Source organism: Pinus tabuliformis, chromosome 2_1 (genome assembly GCF_031772625.1).
Source record: "Pinus tabuliformis cultivar Carrire ecotype Pingquan chromosome 2_1, CPIR1, whole genome shotgun sequence".
Taxonomy (NCBI): domain Eukaryota; kingdom Viridiplantae; phylum Streptophyta; class Pinopsida; order Pinales; family Pinaceae; genus Pinus; species Pinus tabuliformis.
This window is the reverse complement of record NC_142299.1, coordinates 709,753,593-709,770,795: the sequence shown is the minus strand read 5'-3', so window position 1 is coordinate 709,770,795 and position 17,203 is coordinate 709,753,593. Positions and strand designations below refer to the sequence as shown.

At 38.6% G+C, this 17,203-nt stretch overlaps 1 protein-coding gene across 1 annotated transcript in view; it reads left to right on the top strand.

The window, feature by feature from the left end:
- Positions 1-10,412, top strand: part of LOC149202562 (putative aldo-keto reductase 2) — a 55,187-nt gene extending 44,775 nt beyond the window's left edge. Inside the window, exons 3-5 of the mRNA XM_089403189.1 lie at positions 9,080-9,252; positions 9,342-9,444; positions 9,681-10,412. Of these exons, the coding sequence (XP_089259315.1) occupies positions 9,080-9,252; positions 9,342-9,444; positions 9,681-10,022 (618 nt within the window). The 3' untranslated portion in view covers positions 10,023-10,412. The remainder of the gene's footprint in view (positions 1-9,079; positions 9,253-9,341; positions 9,445-9,680) is intronic.
- The last annotated feature ends 6,791 nt before the right edge of the window (positions 10,413-17,203 follow it).

The window sequence follows — 17,203 nt, the reverse complement described above, 5'->3', positions numbered from 1 at the left end:
GAATTCAGGGGGAATTTCAATTGGGTGAATGCTCTGGGACTTCGCAGCACCACGCAACTAATGCTCCCAACGTACCACTTGTTCCTAGTACACCACCTAGATCCACTATCCCCATGTTTTTAGCATCCAGTGCTAGAGGGACGCAAGGGTAGGAGGAGATGCCCATGGGGGACTATTTTGTGGGTTATCAGTCCTATGGGCCTGAATTTAGAGAGGCTATTACCTTTAAGGACTTCTGCCAGCTGAAGGGTAACAATAGGAGCAAGGGACAGGGTGGAGGAGGCTATGCACATGGCACTGATTTGCAGCGCACCATGGGGAGATTGTTCCTCCCAACTTTTGATGGCTCATCCAAGAGCTCAGCTAGGGCATGGGTTGAGAAGTTAGATGTCTACTTCCAACTCAATCAGATGACAGAGGTGGAGGCAATTAAAATTGCCACATTGCATTTAGAGGGGGAAGCCCATGACTGGTGGTTCCATGGGCTAACCACGATGGGGCATGCAGGAGTTACAACCCATAAGGATTTCACTAGGAGGGTGTTGGAGCATTTTGAGAGGAGAGACCCGGAGGAGCACTTTGGGGAGTTGACACGGCTCAAGCAGACAGGGAGTGCTGAGGTCTACATCTCCGAGTTTCTGAGATTGTCAGTGATGGTGCCCGATCTATCAGAGGCCAGGAGGGTTTTCATGTTCATAGAGGAGCTAGCAGAGCCACTGAGGGGATTGGTGAGGTCCAATAGGCCCACCACCTTGCAGGACGCAGTTGGGAGAGCTCAGGACTTGCAGGGTGCTCTACCCAAGGCCAGAGCATAGATACCACCTAGACAGGGGTTCCAACAGTTGGATGAGGAGACTTGGAGAGACCTTCAGAGGAGGAAGCTATGCTTCACCTGTCAGGAACCTTGGGCACCAGGCCATAGATGCACAACACACAAGGGCCATTACATTGAGGTCTTCTCTAACAGTGACCAGGAGGACTATGTAGAGTTGGAGGCAGGCGGAGATGACAACGGGCACGTGTGGAGAGTGGACCATCACCACCAGGGGGAGCTCCTTTCGCTCCAGCAGGAGGGGTCCTTGCGTCCTTACGTGGGGTACCCAAGTTTTTGGCGTTGAGGATCAGGGGCACCGTGCAGGGACAACATGTCTAAGTTTTGGTGGACAGTGGGGCCACCCACGTCTTCATCGATGCATAGATGGTCCAAAGGAGAGGGATCATGACCAAGAAGTTTGAGGGAATCTCAGTCCTTGTGCTGGGGACAAGACCATGCAGTGTACGCGATATGTTCCCGCTTTGACAGTGACCATGGGGAACTATTCAGTCACGACCATTTCTTTGTGGTGGATGTACCAGACACCAATGTGGTGATGGGTGTCTAGTGGCTCTATTCTCTTGGTCGAGTCACTACTGATTGGAGGAAGTTGGAGATGGAGTTTACAGGGTCGGATGGAAACTTAGTTGTTCTTCGGGGCATGCATTCTTACCCTCCACAGACAGTCTCAACATACACGATAGAGGTTGAGCCAATATATGGTTGAGCCTCATCATATACATTGGATTGGTGCCAAGAATCTTCTGAGATATCTTCAGGCACAATCATTCATGGACTGAGATACACTGCCGGAGATGTGAGGCTTCATGGTTATTTTGATGCTGATTGGGCTGGCAGTGTGGTGGATCGCGAGAGCACTTATGGATGTTGTTTTTCTTTGGGTTTTGCTTCGATATCCTGGATGAGTAGGAAGCAGAAAATGGTTGCCTTGAGCACCGCTGAGGCCGAATACATAGCTACTAGTATGACCTCTTGTGAAGCTGTCTAATTGAGGAAGCTCTTCAGTGAGTTGTTTGGACATGTTGGATACCACCGTGATCCTCTGCGACAACTAGAGTGAGATTCGATTATCAGAGAATCATGTGTTTTATGATCACCCCAAGCATATAGATATTAGGTACCACTTTATCAGGGATATGGTACAACGAGGAGCAATAAGGCTCCATCACATTGGGACTGATGAGCAGGTTGCCGATATTCTGACAAAGCCCCTAGGGAAGGTCAAGTTCTTGGCCTTTTGAGAATGACTTGGAGTCGAGGCAAGATGCTCTTATGAGGGTCTTGTATGAGATAGGAATTGAGCTCTGGTAGCTCCGGGGGTCTTGGGGTACTTCTTGGAGCGATGAGCAACCATAGGGTGAGTGGTTCAACCTTCCCCTAGTGGTTTGCTATGTACAGGGTGAGTGGTTCAGCCTTCCCCTGCGATACCCTTTGGCGACATGTAGGCAGGATGAGTGGTTCATCCTTCTCCTGCTAAGACATCCTACCCATGCATTTTGGGACTCATGGAAAGTACCTCTCATCTGGCCAATGAGTAGGGAAATGAGGATAGGGACCATAGTACTACCGATGGATGCATTGTGTACTACCGTACTCCCTATGCTAGGATGACCGATATTGATCTAGGATCAATTGGAACTGACTTTGGGTCAGTAAGAGTGGTATGAGACACTCTCTTTTGATTGGAACTAACTTCGGGTCAGTAAGAGTGGTATGAGACACTCTCCTTTGATTGGGACTGACTTTGGGTCAGTATAGAATGGTATGATACATTCTCGATCACTTCTTCTTCTTCATAGTTCAACGGAGCAGAGCAATGCATTGATGGCAGAGATAGTACAAATTGGCAGATGGATTAGTAGATGGAGTTCTCCCTAGTTGAGAGGGAGTGTTAAAATTGGAAACTAGGGCCAAACTCCACATGGGCCATCTTATTTATGATAGCTGATATTTTTCTTGGATTTCTCTCTCCGAGAGGTGTAGGATTGATCTAAAGATCATCCAATTTTGACTTGTACAAATGAAGTTATGAATTTATTTTGATTATGGTCAAATTGTCAAGGTCAGGCAACAAACTTATGTAGGCTCAAAAGCCCAAAATTCAAATCTATTCATCCTCAACGTTGCATATAAATAGAAGGTGACTTAGCCTCATTTGGACACACTCATCTTCACACCTCTCTCTCTGTCCTCATTGATTGGGTATGGATTTCTAGGCATCTCTGTCTCCACATGTTCGAAATTTCAAGAGAGCGAAATTTCAGGAGGCCAAAATTTCAGGAGACCAAATTTCCAGGTAGTTTGAATCAACGTTGACTGTAGCTAGGGCTGACCATAGGTGGGTTGTTTGACCAGACTTTGACTGGGCTGAATTTGACCGTTTTGAGGGTTGTTTTATCTTGCTGTTTGGAGGCCGAAGTTGACTAAAGTTGACCGATTTGCTGAGGGTCAAATCTGCTCTGTTGACAAACGTTGACTTTTCTGGTTAGGGAACTTTTGCTGCTGTTATAAATGATCAAATTTGTAAATTGTACTATCTCTCTTTGCTGAACTATTGAAGACTAAAAGAAGATTTGATCAAGGGTTTCCCACATTGGGGTTTGTCCCTGGCTGGTGTCACATCTTGTGTCGTCTTGTCTTGGCTTGTCTTCTGCTATTTATGTTTATGTTCTATTTGCATTTTGCTATCATGTTGATGTGATTACTAGTCTGAATATTGATACTGGGTTAATACAGAAATTGAAGTAAAATTGCTCTAAAGCATAGAACATACCATTGTTGCCTAAAATTAATGGGTTGTCACTCTAATCCCCGCCCTCTCCGTTCTAGTTGTCTCCCTACAACAAGCTATGGGGGCAGTCCTTCCACAAATCACAAGAGATGTCATACAATCCCTATTAGTGAAGTAACCCAACAATGCAAGATATATGCCAATGAGAAGGTATGACTGTAGATTGCTTATTATGTCCCTGTTAGGTGTTTATATCACTGCTGTAGGTGATATATCAGACCTAAACAATCCTCCAAAATTCACTGCAATCCTTCAAACAAGAGTCCCTGTGAATTAGATTTATTTCTTTATGAATTTTAGAGACTCTAGAAGCCAATTTTTACCACTGCTATATCAATGATCAGATTTAATGATGCATATATCAGACTTCTAATTTAACATAACAGTCCTTCAAAAATTGAAAGGAAAGCCGAGCAATGCAAGCCCAATAATGCAAATGATAAAGCTAGGCTATCCTCAAGGCAAAGGGAGAGATTATTGCGAATTATGATTTTAAGAACACCACTGTAGAGTGAACTTATATCAGATCCTAGAAGCAGTATATCAGACCTCCCAGAATCACAAGCAAGTTAGAAAATCAAGGCACAAAAGGCATCACCAAGATGCTAGGAATACAGCCAATCATAACATCCAAGCATATGCGCTAGAAACCATGTAAAGATGCCACTGCACAATCACTGCAAGGAAAGATCAGACTGCTGCAAGCTTGTTTCGGACTTCTGCAATGATAATGTTAGTCTTTCAATAGACTCAATCAGTCATCAAAATTACGTAAGGTGACAACCAAACATTTATGATAAGTCTTGGTGTTATTTAGGATCTCTTTAGAATGATTATGATGTAATTATACCACTATATGATCAACTTCAGATCTGATCTAGGATTATGACAGTCATACAGTGAGTTGTTTTAGCTGCAAGAAAGGAGAAATCAATTAGCAATGGATGATTAGGGAAGAGAACCAAACCCTCAAGGCCCTATAGCAACGTTTGGCCTAAATGCTTCAAACCTCTTCCTTTTCACTAGAAAATGTTGCCAAAAACCCTTAGAGAAATTTCGTTTAGGCCTGCAAAAACAAAGTTGGATCAAAGTAAAACAATTATAGCAATGATAACCTCCTAAAAATCTCTGCGGCTAAGCATAATAGGGCAAAAGAGGGAAGCGGCTATGCTAATCTAGCCTCTTTAGGGCTGCAGCTGTCCAATTAGGCCAGATCTAGCCTTCAGACAAATACAACCCTCTAGAAATGAGCCAAAAATGGCTAACATCCTTCAGGAAATTCAGCCTCAAACCCTAGACGTATAGGGTTTCTGAGGTCTCGAATGCCAATTTCTTTTGTGATCCTCGAAAGATTTCACCTGCACAAATGAAGAGAAAATTTTCCAAACCCCCAACCCCAAGTGCTACAAAATTTAAATTTTTAAAATACAAGTGTTTTAAAAAATTATTTACAAATATCTACAATATTTACAAAACATATTATTAGCTCTCATTAGCAAATTAATTCTTTGATAGCCCAAGATCAAATAATTTTTTTTCTAGAAATTTTGAGATAAAATTTATGGATGAATAATTTCATAAGATAACCAGGCCAAAACCCTCCTACAAAATAATTTACCAAAATAAAATCTTAGAGCCCAAACATAGTCGACTCTTCCCCACAGTCTGTGAAATTGGGGCCCAAAGGCTAGCGTACCTGTAAATCTCTATAATTTTCTCAAAATAAAATTGTTAGATCATATGGTGAATCAGATCCCTTAAGATAGCGTGTACCAATAGAATGTTCTTATCACTAATAAATGAAATAATAATTTATTAAAACTATTCAACACAATATAGGATCACACATAGCTAACACATACCACAGATCAGCGGAAGAAGAACACCATGAATTGAACCCCAAAGTCTTTCTATTATGAAAAAAATGTTCCCAACAGAGATGTAGCCCAGTACAAAAAAAATCACCTCGTCCAAAGATATCCAATAGAAAAATCCCTCCAAGTGGAAAATAACGACTAATTGGCTTGATCCTCATCAAAATAATCTCGAACATTGAAAATAACTTGATCATCTTTTAATCTCCACCATCGAATTTTTAATTTTGAGGAAAATTCGAATTTTTCTTAAAATCCACTTTTAATTAACCCAAAAATTAATATTTTGGATTAATTTCCTCAAAAAATTGACTTTGACTTAACCACCAAGGTCCAAGGGTTCAAATTTTCTTAAAATATCCATTTTTCCCTTGGTGGGGGACCTCCAAAAATTGACTTTCCCTTGACCTACGAATTTTCCACTTGGAGAGAAATAAATTTCTCTATAATTATTTTTGACTCAAAATTAATTAATTTTCTGCCCTAGGATTTTAATTTAATTAGCTAGAAAAATTAATTAATTGACACTAGAGGGGACTAATATTTTTTCCACCCTCGAATATTTTAGCCATGGTGTCTAAGTATGAGCCTTGAGGGACCATGCACAAAAATATTTTTTACATCAAGATATTACAAATTACAATTAATTCAACCCTCAAAGGGGGAATACACCTTCACATATAGACTCTCACGACTTTACCCAAATCTACGACTCAATATGATCTAGTATAGACCAAGTGGTTTGTAATAAAATAATTTAGCTAAATGTGCTTAAATTATTCCCAAACACACTTTTACAAAGACTCGATATAATACTAGGACTTACCTAAGACCTTGTCAATGAATTCCACCCTAGCTTTGGGGTTTAAGTTGGAAGAAAAACTCTGCTGATTATTTGTGTTTAGAAACACACATAATTTGGTGAGGTTAAAAATCTTCCTAGGATGAAATCCATCGCCAAAATCAAAGGCTTACCTAGGTGTTGTTACATAATTAAACGGTCATACTATCATCATTTATAATATAACTTGCAAAAATTGGGTTTACAATGATACAATGCGCTCGCTGATAACTTTGAACTTCAATTTTTTTTTTTGTATCCTTGCATTCTACTTCCCTGGACTATTGACAATATGTGGTCAACAACACCTATAATTCCAAGATCGATTCAAAGTTGGTGCTCTGATACCGTGTTAGAATTTCCCGAACCCAGCACCCAATATTCGGTTCCTAGCAATTATCAACTGAATGAATACATAGCTAAGTTCCTAACACAAAAATATTTTGCAGAAGCAAAATTACTCAATCTTAATCACATACACATAAACAGATTTTTGCTCAATCAACAGTTCTTCATTAATAAATTAATCACGAAACTTATTTCGGCTCTCGTCTTGGGATAATGGCCCAACTGAGAAAATACAAAACTGATCACCAACCTTTCTGCACTCTCTCAGACCCAGCACACGCTCACTAAGAAGCCTTTCTCAATCTTGTGCTGTTGTTGTGTCTTAGCTCTTCACTTTAGGCTCAATTTATAACTTTCCTAAGCTAAGATTGACAACCAAAATTAGCTTGTCAAGTTAATTGAAGATAAGTGACATTACTTTGGTTAACTATCCTATCTTTCGCTTTCTCTACTACAACTAAAGTACAAGTCATAAATTTAGCTTGCTTTACATGCTCATTTCATGCATGTCATATGTAACGCATTCGCATGTGTGCAACTCACTTGCACCCTCTGCATGTCGCATGCAAGCTCCTCAAGAGGCAAATCAAGGTCCTTCTAATCAAGACACAAGACTAAAAGTACCTGCCAAGTTACAAAACTCAACATAAAATTACTATTTTTTACCATCCTTTAAAACTATATTAGAACCTAACTTGTACTATAGATAAGCGTGATGAAGAGTTGCACTCTATGAAATAGGAAAATATCTCCCAATAACTCTCATTTATTTGTATGAAAACTACAATAATCTCCTATATACTCTAGTTTCTCACTAATTCACCATTGGGGCCTTGGTTCAGTAGCGAGGTCGACAGAAAATTATGCCATCCACCAGGGTTCCATTCTCCCTACGGTTTGCCTCACCTGAATGTGATGGTGAAAAAGGGATGAGATGGGTGCAAGTCTTGGGTGATTTTGCCAAATAGATACCCTTTAGACCTACCATTGGATCTGAAGAATGTCTAGGTCATTAGGTGCAGCCTTTGACTTCATTGCATGTTTCTCAAAGCAACTTCCAAAATATTTTTTTGCTCTTATTTCTCTTATGAGATCAACTCCTGACTGATGTTCCATTTACTGATACAGTGATCCCTGATATTAACTTTGTGGAGGACACAAATATCAACGTTTTAGTTTGATACGGTAAGTTTATTTTAGAGCATATACCCAGTTTGGTAGAATGAATGGAATTGGTTGACAAGCTATAGCCTTTATATAGTATGCTAGTTTCAACTCCTAGAAGTGTATACATTCATTAAGACTTTTTGGCTTCATCTATTGGACATTCTGCTTTAACTTTCTAGTTTGATCCATACAGAATTAGAATTAGGAGGTCGTCAGGAAAAAAATTCTTTCATATTTTTTCTTGGAATCTTGGTTGAGAATCATTCTGCAGTGGGACCAAAGGGTCAAATTATTCACAGAATCAATGAACAGTGAGAAATGGCCCCACATCTCTCTCTATATATATCCCTTTTCCCAGCAACATGAGTCTGCAGCATGACCTATTGTTATGGATAACTACTGATATCATGCATTTGTAACATATTGAGATTATTAATCTTACAACCGGACATACTACATACTGTGTGGTCTTATTGTCGGGGAGTAAAGTGAGCTGACTTATTAAGTTTCTTGATTACAAGACAAATACAATGTTATCCTCTGATCTGTTGGCCTACTCTTTTGATGTGGTTTGACAAAATTATGATAAAAGTAATAGATGGCATCTCACATTTTTGATTTGGGATGGGCAGTGGTTGGAGCAGAAATGCATTATACAGGTTGATGCTTCTTTTGTGGTTATGATTTTGAAACGTTTACAGATCACTGAGCTTCCTTTTCTCCTTCCATTTCAGTAGTTGAATGCTTAGGTCTTATGCCTTGTTAAACTTGTTCGCTTAGCTTATGGCAAGTATAAGGCGTTCCCGCATTTCCTTCTAGTAAAATGCTGAGCTCAAAACTGAGAAAACTATCAGTTTTCATTTACAATTGGAAATATATTTAATTGATGCAGAAAACTGTTATTGTCTCGGAAGTTCATTTTTAAGTGGTATACTCAATCTGCACATCAGCCCTAATCTTTTAGGACCTAGACAAAGTTGAACTTATTTTATGGAAGGTGTTGGCAACTCTTTTCTGCTTGTCCATACACAAACTATTAAAATCAAAACATAAACCATGATCAGATCTGGATGTGTATTCATTTCAACAGGAGCAAGTTTGTCACTTTAATGGTCCCTTGCATATCAACTCTTCATTTATGTGTTTCTTGGTTTTGCCTTTTTAATTTCCAAATTTATATGCTTAACTATTGTTTGCTGACATGTTTTATCTATCTATTGCAGATTGGAGAACTGAAAAAATTAGTTGAAGAAGGGAAAATAAAATACATTGGACTTTCTGAGGCTTCTGCATCAACAATTCGAAGAGCTCATGCTGTTCATCCTATAACAGCAGTTCAATTAGAGTGGTCCTTGTGGAGTAGAGATGTAGAGGAAGAGATTATTCCAACTTGCAGGTACAGGATGTTTTGGAGTTCAGATTTTCCATGTGGCCATTTACCTACTATTATAAGTTACAAACTGAAAATTAAACATTTCATTGCAGGGAGCTTGGTATTGGAATTGTGCCATATAGCCCTCTAGGGCGGGGTTTCCTGTCTGCTGGAGCAAAGTTAATTGACAATTTAGAAGATGGTGATTTCAGAAAGGTATTTTGGATCCATTTATTCTTACTTCGTACATTTTAGCTAAAATCATTCGAAGTAAGAATGAATCAAACTAGAGATATTGTTTGAAAATGCATCATACATGCTCGCTTAGCCTTTCCATATCTTCATTTTCTTTCTTCTATTTCCTGATGACTAGGTGTGGATCAACTTGAATACATATCTTTGATTTTATGGCATATTTTTAACCTACTTTTTTTGTTTTTGATTTGGTGCAGTTTATGCCAAGGTTTAGTAAAGAGAATCTTGAAAAGAATAAGGTTATATTCGAGGGAATACGTGAAATATCTTCAAAGAAAGGGTGCTCCCCCTCGCAACTGGCACTTGCTTGGGTGCAACATCAGGGAAATGATGTTGCACCCATACCTGGGACAACTAAAGTGAAGAACTTAGAAGAAAACATAGGTGCTCTTTCTGTTGAGCTCACACCCTTGGAGATGAAGGAAGTAGAAGATTTGGTGTCCTCAGCTGGTGTATTTGGAGATCGATATGGTGACATGAACACCACATGGCTGAACTCAGAAACACCCCCTCTGTCTTCATGGAAAGCTGCAGTATAATGTTTTTTAACACATGCGAATGAAATCCGTGAAATATGTCTAGTAGGGAAGCTGTATTTCCTATAAGGGACACTCTGTTTTTACTCTTTAAAAATGTCTTTTTACATTAAACAGGGACTTAATACTTTTCCCCTTTCTGTTTTTGTTTTTTCTCTTGAAGGCATTATAGAGATGCCATGCCTTTGTATTTCTATTTATATGTTGTATGTCGGATCCATGTTTTGATTTGGAAATGTGTGTCGCATTTCAATTAACTATATGAAATACGTCGGGACAGATATTTGATAGGCTGTCGCCTGCCAGCAGAACGAACATACAGTTAATTAGTTGCAGCTGTCTCGTTTCTTCTTTCAACTGGTAATAGAATAGCAAAATTGTTGCCTGAAACAACGTTGAGTTAATTAGTTGTAGTTGTCTCCTTTCAACGAAATTTGCTTAAAAAATCATGAAATCTTGATGCTAGGAAATCATATATGGAAAGCTGCAGTATAATGTTTTTTAACGCATGCCAATGAAATCCGTGAAATATGTCTAGTAGGGAAGCTGTATTTCCTACGAGGGACACTCTGTTTTTACTCTTTAAAAATGTCTTTTTACATTAAGCAGGGACTTGATACTTTTCCCCTTTCTGTTTTTGTTTTTTCTCTTGAATGCATTATAGAGATGCCATGCCTCTGTATTTCTATGTATATGTTGTATGTGGAGAGCCCTCACCATTCTTCAAAGCTGAGAGGGGGCTCCGCCAGGGATGCCCCCTCTCCCCCCTTCTTTTCATACTGGTTATGAACTGTCTTAGCATCCGCATAAACTCAGCGGTTTCCGACGGAAGATGCAAGCCTGTCAAGATGTGCAAGGATATCACTCTCTCGCATAATTTATTCGTCGATGATATCCTGATCTTTGCCATTCTCTGCAAATCCACGTGGGCATGCCTCTTTGATATTCTTCAGAAGTTTCACTTGGCCACGGGCCTGGCCATCAATAAAACCAAGACCGTCCTATATCATAATGACACCAACCTTCATATTGCTCAATGGATTGCTGACTGTTTCGGCATCAACCTAGCGCTGCTTAAGGATGGTTTTACTTATCTAGGATTCCGGTTAAAACCCAAAGGGTACCGTATCTGTGACTGGATCTGGATTATTGACCGCTTCTACAACAAAATTTCAAGATGGGAACATCGCTTCCTCTCTCTTGCTGGCAGATTCATATTGGTACAATCTGTGCTCTCACAACTTGCTGTCTTTTGGAGTCATCTCTTCATTCTGCCTGCAACAGTCACAAACAAAATGAAGTCTCTTGCTGCAAATTATTTGTGGGGCGGTCGCTCATTACATTCCAAGCTCCACCTGGTTAAAATGGACTCCATCACCAGGCCAAGGAAAACAGGCGGTTGGGGCCTCCTGCACTTAAGGTCCTTTGGAAAGGCGCTTCTTTGCAAATCCCTTCACCGAGGCATATATGGCAGCAATCCTTGGAGCTCCTTCATCAGACAAAAATATCTCAAGGGGCGGAATATCTCATATTGGCACAGGCGCTCCTCTATTGGTATCAAAAATGGCTCCACTATCTGGTTGAACTTCAGGAAGATACAATCTTTTTTTCTGCAGAATCTTAGATGGTCCATTGCTACAGGTGAGAATGTCCTCATATGTTTTGACCCCACTCAACACAGCCTTGAGTCTTTTATTCCCCCAGCTCTCCTTGCTTTCTTTCACTCTATTGGCCTTTTCACCTGGAGCAAGCTTATAGATTCATGGCACTCCAACCAGCCTATCTGGAAAAATCATCACCAACTCGCCTTACCCCCTCCCCTCCATCCCCTCTGGCAATCTGCTATAAACAGCATCTCACACATAGGAATCTCACAATCGGGTACCAATGATGAGCTGGTCTGGTCCTTTCTGAAACCTTCCCTTCCTCTCACTGTCAAAAATATCTACTCTCTCATTTCTTCTACCCTCCCGCCTCTTCTCCCTATTTTCCCTATCAAGCTTTGGAAAACTCCCTGCCCCCTAAAAGCGATCCTCTTCTCTTGGCTCCTTTTCTCCAACAGGAACCTCACCTGGGAGGTTCTCCAAAGAAAAGGTTGGTATGGTCCGAGCAGGTGTTCTCTCTGCACAGCTCATCTTGAATCAAACTTCCACATGTTCTTTGAGTGTGCAGTCTCTTCTTCAATTTGGTATGAGCTCTCTCTCTCTCATGGTTTTACGCAACGGTCCTTTCCTTCTGTTCTGGACGCCTTCCTTTGGTGGAGCTCTCAGCGGCCCTCCTGTGGCGCACTCTTCATCTTAACATGCTGGCACATCTGGATTTGGCGAAATCATCGCATATTCCAGAACTCCAACACGCCTCTGCATTCAATCTTGGTTTCCATTTCGGGATTTATGCCCTCTTCGGCGTAGCTCCTCCTTCTTATCAGGCTGGCTCCTTTTACATTTTGCTATACTTTCGGCTCATATGTGATTTCCAAATATGGTTTTCAATTCGGCATATATATATCTCATTAGATTGATGTTGCAACTGCAAGCCAAATTTATGTTTTTCTCTGTCCGGGATATTCTCTGTTATGAGGGAAATAGCATACAATCAGTAACATGTCTCCACGGAGACAACTGTAATTCGATCAATTATATCATCTTAATATAATTACATTCTGATTTTTTCTTTTGAAAAAAAAAAAATTGTTGTATGTCGTGTCCATGTTTTGATTTGGAAATGTGGGTCGCATTTCAATTAGCTATACGCGGGACAGATATTTGATAGGGCTGTCGTCTGCCAGCAGAACGAACATATAGTTAATTAGTTGCACCTCTCTCCTTTCAACTGGTAATAGAATAGCAAAATTGTTGCCTGAAACAACGTTGAGTTAATTAGTTGTAGTTGTCTCCTTTCAACGAAATTTGCTTGAAAAATCATGAAATCTTGATGCTAGGAAATCATATAATTTAGAAAATCCCACTGCTTGAACATGTGGGTTTTAATATATATATATATATATATATATATATATATATATAAATAAATAAATAAATAAGTTCTTCATTGATGTGAACTCTAATATCTAAGGAGAAAAATCATGAAATCTTGATGCTAGGAAATCATATAATTTAGAAAATCCCACTGCTTGAACATGTGGGTTTTAATATATATATAAGTTCTTCATTGATGTGAACTCTAATATCTAATGAGAGTGATTAGAGTGAATTTTGAGAGATGAATCAACTGTAGGTCTAACCCTTGAAATCATTCGACAACCCAATCAATTGCCAAGTAATAATAATGTCTAATGACCATTCATGTGAAACTATCCACAATATTTCCTTAAAAAAATGACACACAAATGATGTCAATCAACATCTCAATCATCAATTTATCAGAAGCTATGGAATCTTTGCAACTCTATGGTAGTTGTTGAAACTTTATTTCCCCCTTTTAGTTAAAGGTGAGAAGTATTTCAAAGGGATCCAAGCTTGAGATTTCAATAGCTCTTTCAACATTGTATCTATTAGTTTTCGTTGACCACTAAACATTTTTATTTAATATCAAACATCCTATGGTTTTGGTTGATCACTAGGCCTTTTGACTTGATCAATGTACTCCCCTTTTAAAGTGCAAGGGAGCACTATTTTGAAGTCATGGATCCAATTTTCAATTTTTTAAAATTGGTTCCCAATCATGTCCAAAACAATTATTTTTAACAATTGGTTGAAAGCCAATTTCTTTTGTGATTTTCCCCTGCAACTATGTCTTTAATGTCTCTGAACTCAATGGTAAGACATATGCCAAATCTTGAATTCTAAAAGTTATTACAGATATTTGATCCAACTGCAATGAACTATTTATTGTTTAATTTTCCTTTTCTTTTGACATTTTTTTAAAATATGTATTGTTTTCCCATGATAAAAATAATGATGGAGAACAAAACACTCTATATTCATATAGCCAACTTGATGACAATGTTGACACAAATTTTCTCCATATGTTTATCATCAAATGTCTCATCAACATTATTAACTTCTGCATCAACTTTTTGAACATTTGAGTCATATCATGTCGATTTTTTGACATTAGAAATTCTCAAACTGAACTTGATTGGAATAGTTAGGAATATGAACATTGATGCCTTTTTCATATCCCAATCCATGTTGATCTTTGTTGAAATGCAATTCATCCTAAGATTTGACAATGATTTTGCAAAAAACCATTATGTACATGTTGATCTTCTTCTATACATTCATGAATGTTTTCTTTTGTAACTTAAAAAAAAAAGTTCACATTCATTTATATCACTTTGGTATCATTTTGTGCTTTGTGACTTTTCTTCAACAAAAGTTGCCTTCATGAATTTATTGTTAATGAATAATTTCATCTCATAACCTATCAAGAAATTATCAATAAGATCTCTTGCTGTATCTATATAATCCATTTCATTAAATCATTTGAATCACAAGTAACATCAATCATTTGCATTAGGGCATTTGTATCACAAGTTGCATCAATCATGTTCTCAATTTGCATTGTTAGTATTTCTTGATAATTTTCAATTAATTTTGATAATTTGATAAGTTTATCCTTCGAATAAATTTTATTGTCAAGATCAACCATCCAATTATCCAAATCATGTAAGGAGTCTTATGGTTGTTTGACTTACTTATTAGTGTTTTTACAGATGCCTTCCTCCTTGACTAGTCACCCACTGATTTTTTACTTTTAAATGGTTGCAACTCCATCCTTTGTAAAATTCAATGACTCAAATCTAATGGCTTATCCATTAATTTGTACAATTCAACAATTATTTTGTTCAATTAAGTTATTTAAAAAGTTAGTGACTTTGACATGAATCTATTGAATATTGAATAATTTTCCGTGAGGTAGACATACCATGGTATTGTAAACATTGTAATATTTTTATTTTTAATTTTGTAGTTAATAAAATGATGATGACCAAGACCAAGAGACCATGAGCGCATACCAAGACCAAGACAAAGAGACCAAGTGGGGAAAAGTGAGGGGTCCATTGAATTTTATTTTTTGTCAAAAATCTTATCCTATGTATCATCTTCACCTTATTTAAGCCATGAGTAGTGGAGAAAACCATTTCCTAAAGTTAATCCATCTCTCCTATACTAGGAATGTGTATCCCCTACATCTGGGGAACAAGAGGAAGTAGTGGGTGGGACTTCTTGTGGGAAAAACTATGCATGGGAAATTCGATCAAGAAGGGGGCCTAGAAAGATGGAGGAAAAATGAATATAGTAAGACTTGAATAGCAGAAAATGTGAAAATTCCTTGAAATGCAACAATTGGAAATATTTCTTCTAACTGATAAATTAATTATGCAATTTATTTTGTTTACAGAAAAATAATGAAAGATTCACTACAATTTCTTCACCAAATAAAATACCGCAGAAGCAAAAAAATAGGAACTGAGAAATACAAGTGCACACAAATTTTGACAATGTTATTTTTGGACAAAAGTCCCTGGAAAAAAAAAATGTGGGAAAATTGATGCAATAGTGGAGGGTTTGTATTTTATTATACGCAGCAGAAAATCTTAGTACAATGTGGATGTCAAAAACTGACAATCCTACAGAGAAAATATTGGCGAAAATATTGTGAAGAAATTTTCTTCACCCCACGAGCAATCCAACATTGAAACTGGCCTTAGAAACTGCCCTACGAATTTCCCTGCGTCACCCTCTGCACAAGCACAATTTCACACTGCCTGGATCTCTCTTTGAAATGCTTGTCCAACCTGCCACTGACTCTAGAAGTGTCTTTCTTAGTCTCTGCAGTTTTTTCTTGCCTTTGAATCTCTGAAACGACCTCCTGAATCTGCAAATTGAATTTCCTCCTAGAGGTCACTGCACAACCCTTGCGCAACCTTTCTGTGGCTATCTCTGCCTTCCTACAAAAGAATCCCCGGAACTGGAAATCCTTCCTATGGATACTGCTGATCTCTCCTTCCACCTGGAACTCACCCACTGGCTCGATCTACACTGTTGAATCACTCCTGCTATTGGGAATTTGAACACCATAAGGAAACCAGTTATCTACACTGGAGTGTTTTCCATCTACCCATCGACCTCTTTTTATAATCTTCAGTTGAGACTCCAACGAACAAGATTAAAACTTAATCGATGGCTGAGATCATCTCCAAGTCGATCCATGTGAGTTTTTAGAGAATTCTCACCTTTCTCAATTAATTACTATTAATTAATCGATTTCCTTAAGTTAGACCTAGGCATTTTTTAATTATCGATCAATTAATTTAATTGATCCATCTCTAAGTGGAATTTCCATAAACAATTTCTGGGTTTTGGAGGACTCCTATGTTTTAGCCTCTCCACAAAGTTTCGAGACTAGAATACCATACTATGCTACAAAATATAACACTCTCTCTTAGCAAGGAAGGTGTTCTCTCTAGTGCTGCATCACTGCCACAACACCTTGTCTCTGCATCATCCTCCCATGCACGCTGCTGATGTCTGACAACTGTAGCTGCTTGCCACTGTCCATCAATCACTGCGCTAACTCTGATTCATCTGCTACTGACTGTAGTTGAACCATGCTACATCTATGTTGCTGTTGACACTGCACTATACATCCTGTACTGCTGCCAACTTCGCATTTGCACTGTAAACCAACTAACACTCTCTCTCAATTGTTGCTGCTATTACTGCAATTGAGAAGCATCCAAAAACACTAAATCAACTATGTCTCTGTTCTACAACTGTCTCCTGAGTCTCTGTTGGGTCCCTATAATACTAGTGATTACCCCATTACTATTGTAGTTATACCCCTTATTTATATTTTTGTGCCCCTATTACCCCCATATTATTATTTCTGTGCCCCATAGAATCCCTCTATTGTTATTTTTGTGGCTTTATATTATTATTGTTAGGTCGGCTGGATTATATTGTGACTCCTTAGACTCCTATATATAGAAAGGAGGTTTTGTCATTTGTATCATCCAAGAATTGTTCATTTATGTAATGTAAAGGAGGTTGCCCCCTCGAAGAGGCTGAATTCTAAGGCGTTGATCTATCTTTTCTTGAGCTGGTTTCATAACATTTGGTATCAGAGCTTTGCATTCTAGGGTTTCGCTGCTCCAAACAGGTCATCGTGGCATTTTCGCTATAACTTTTTTTTGTGACGTTTCAGAAGTCACAAAA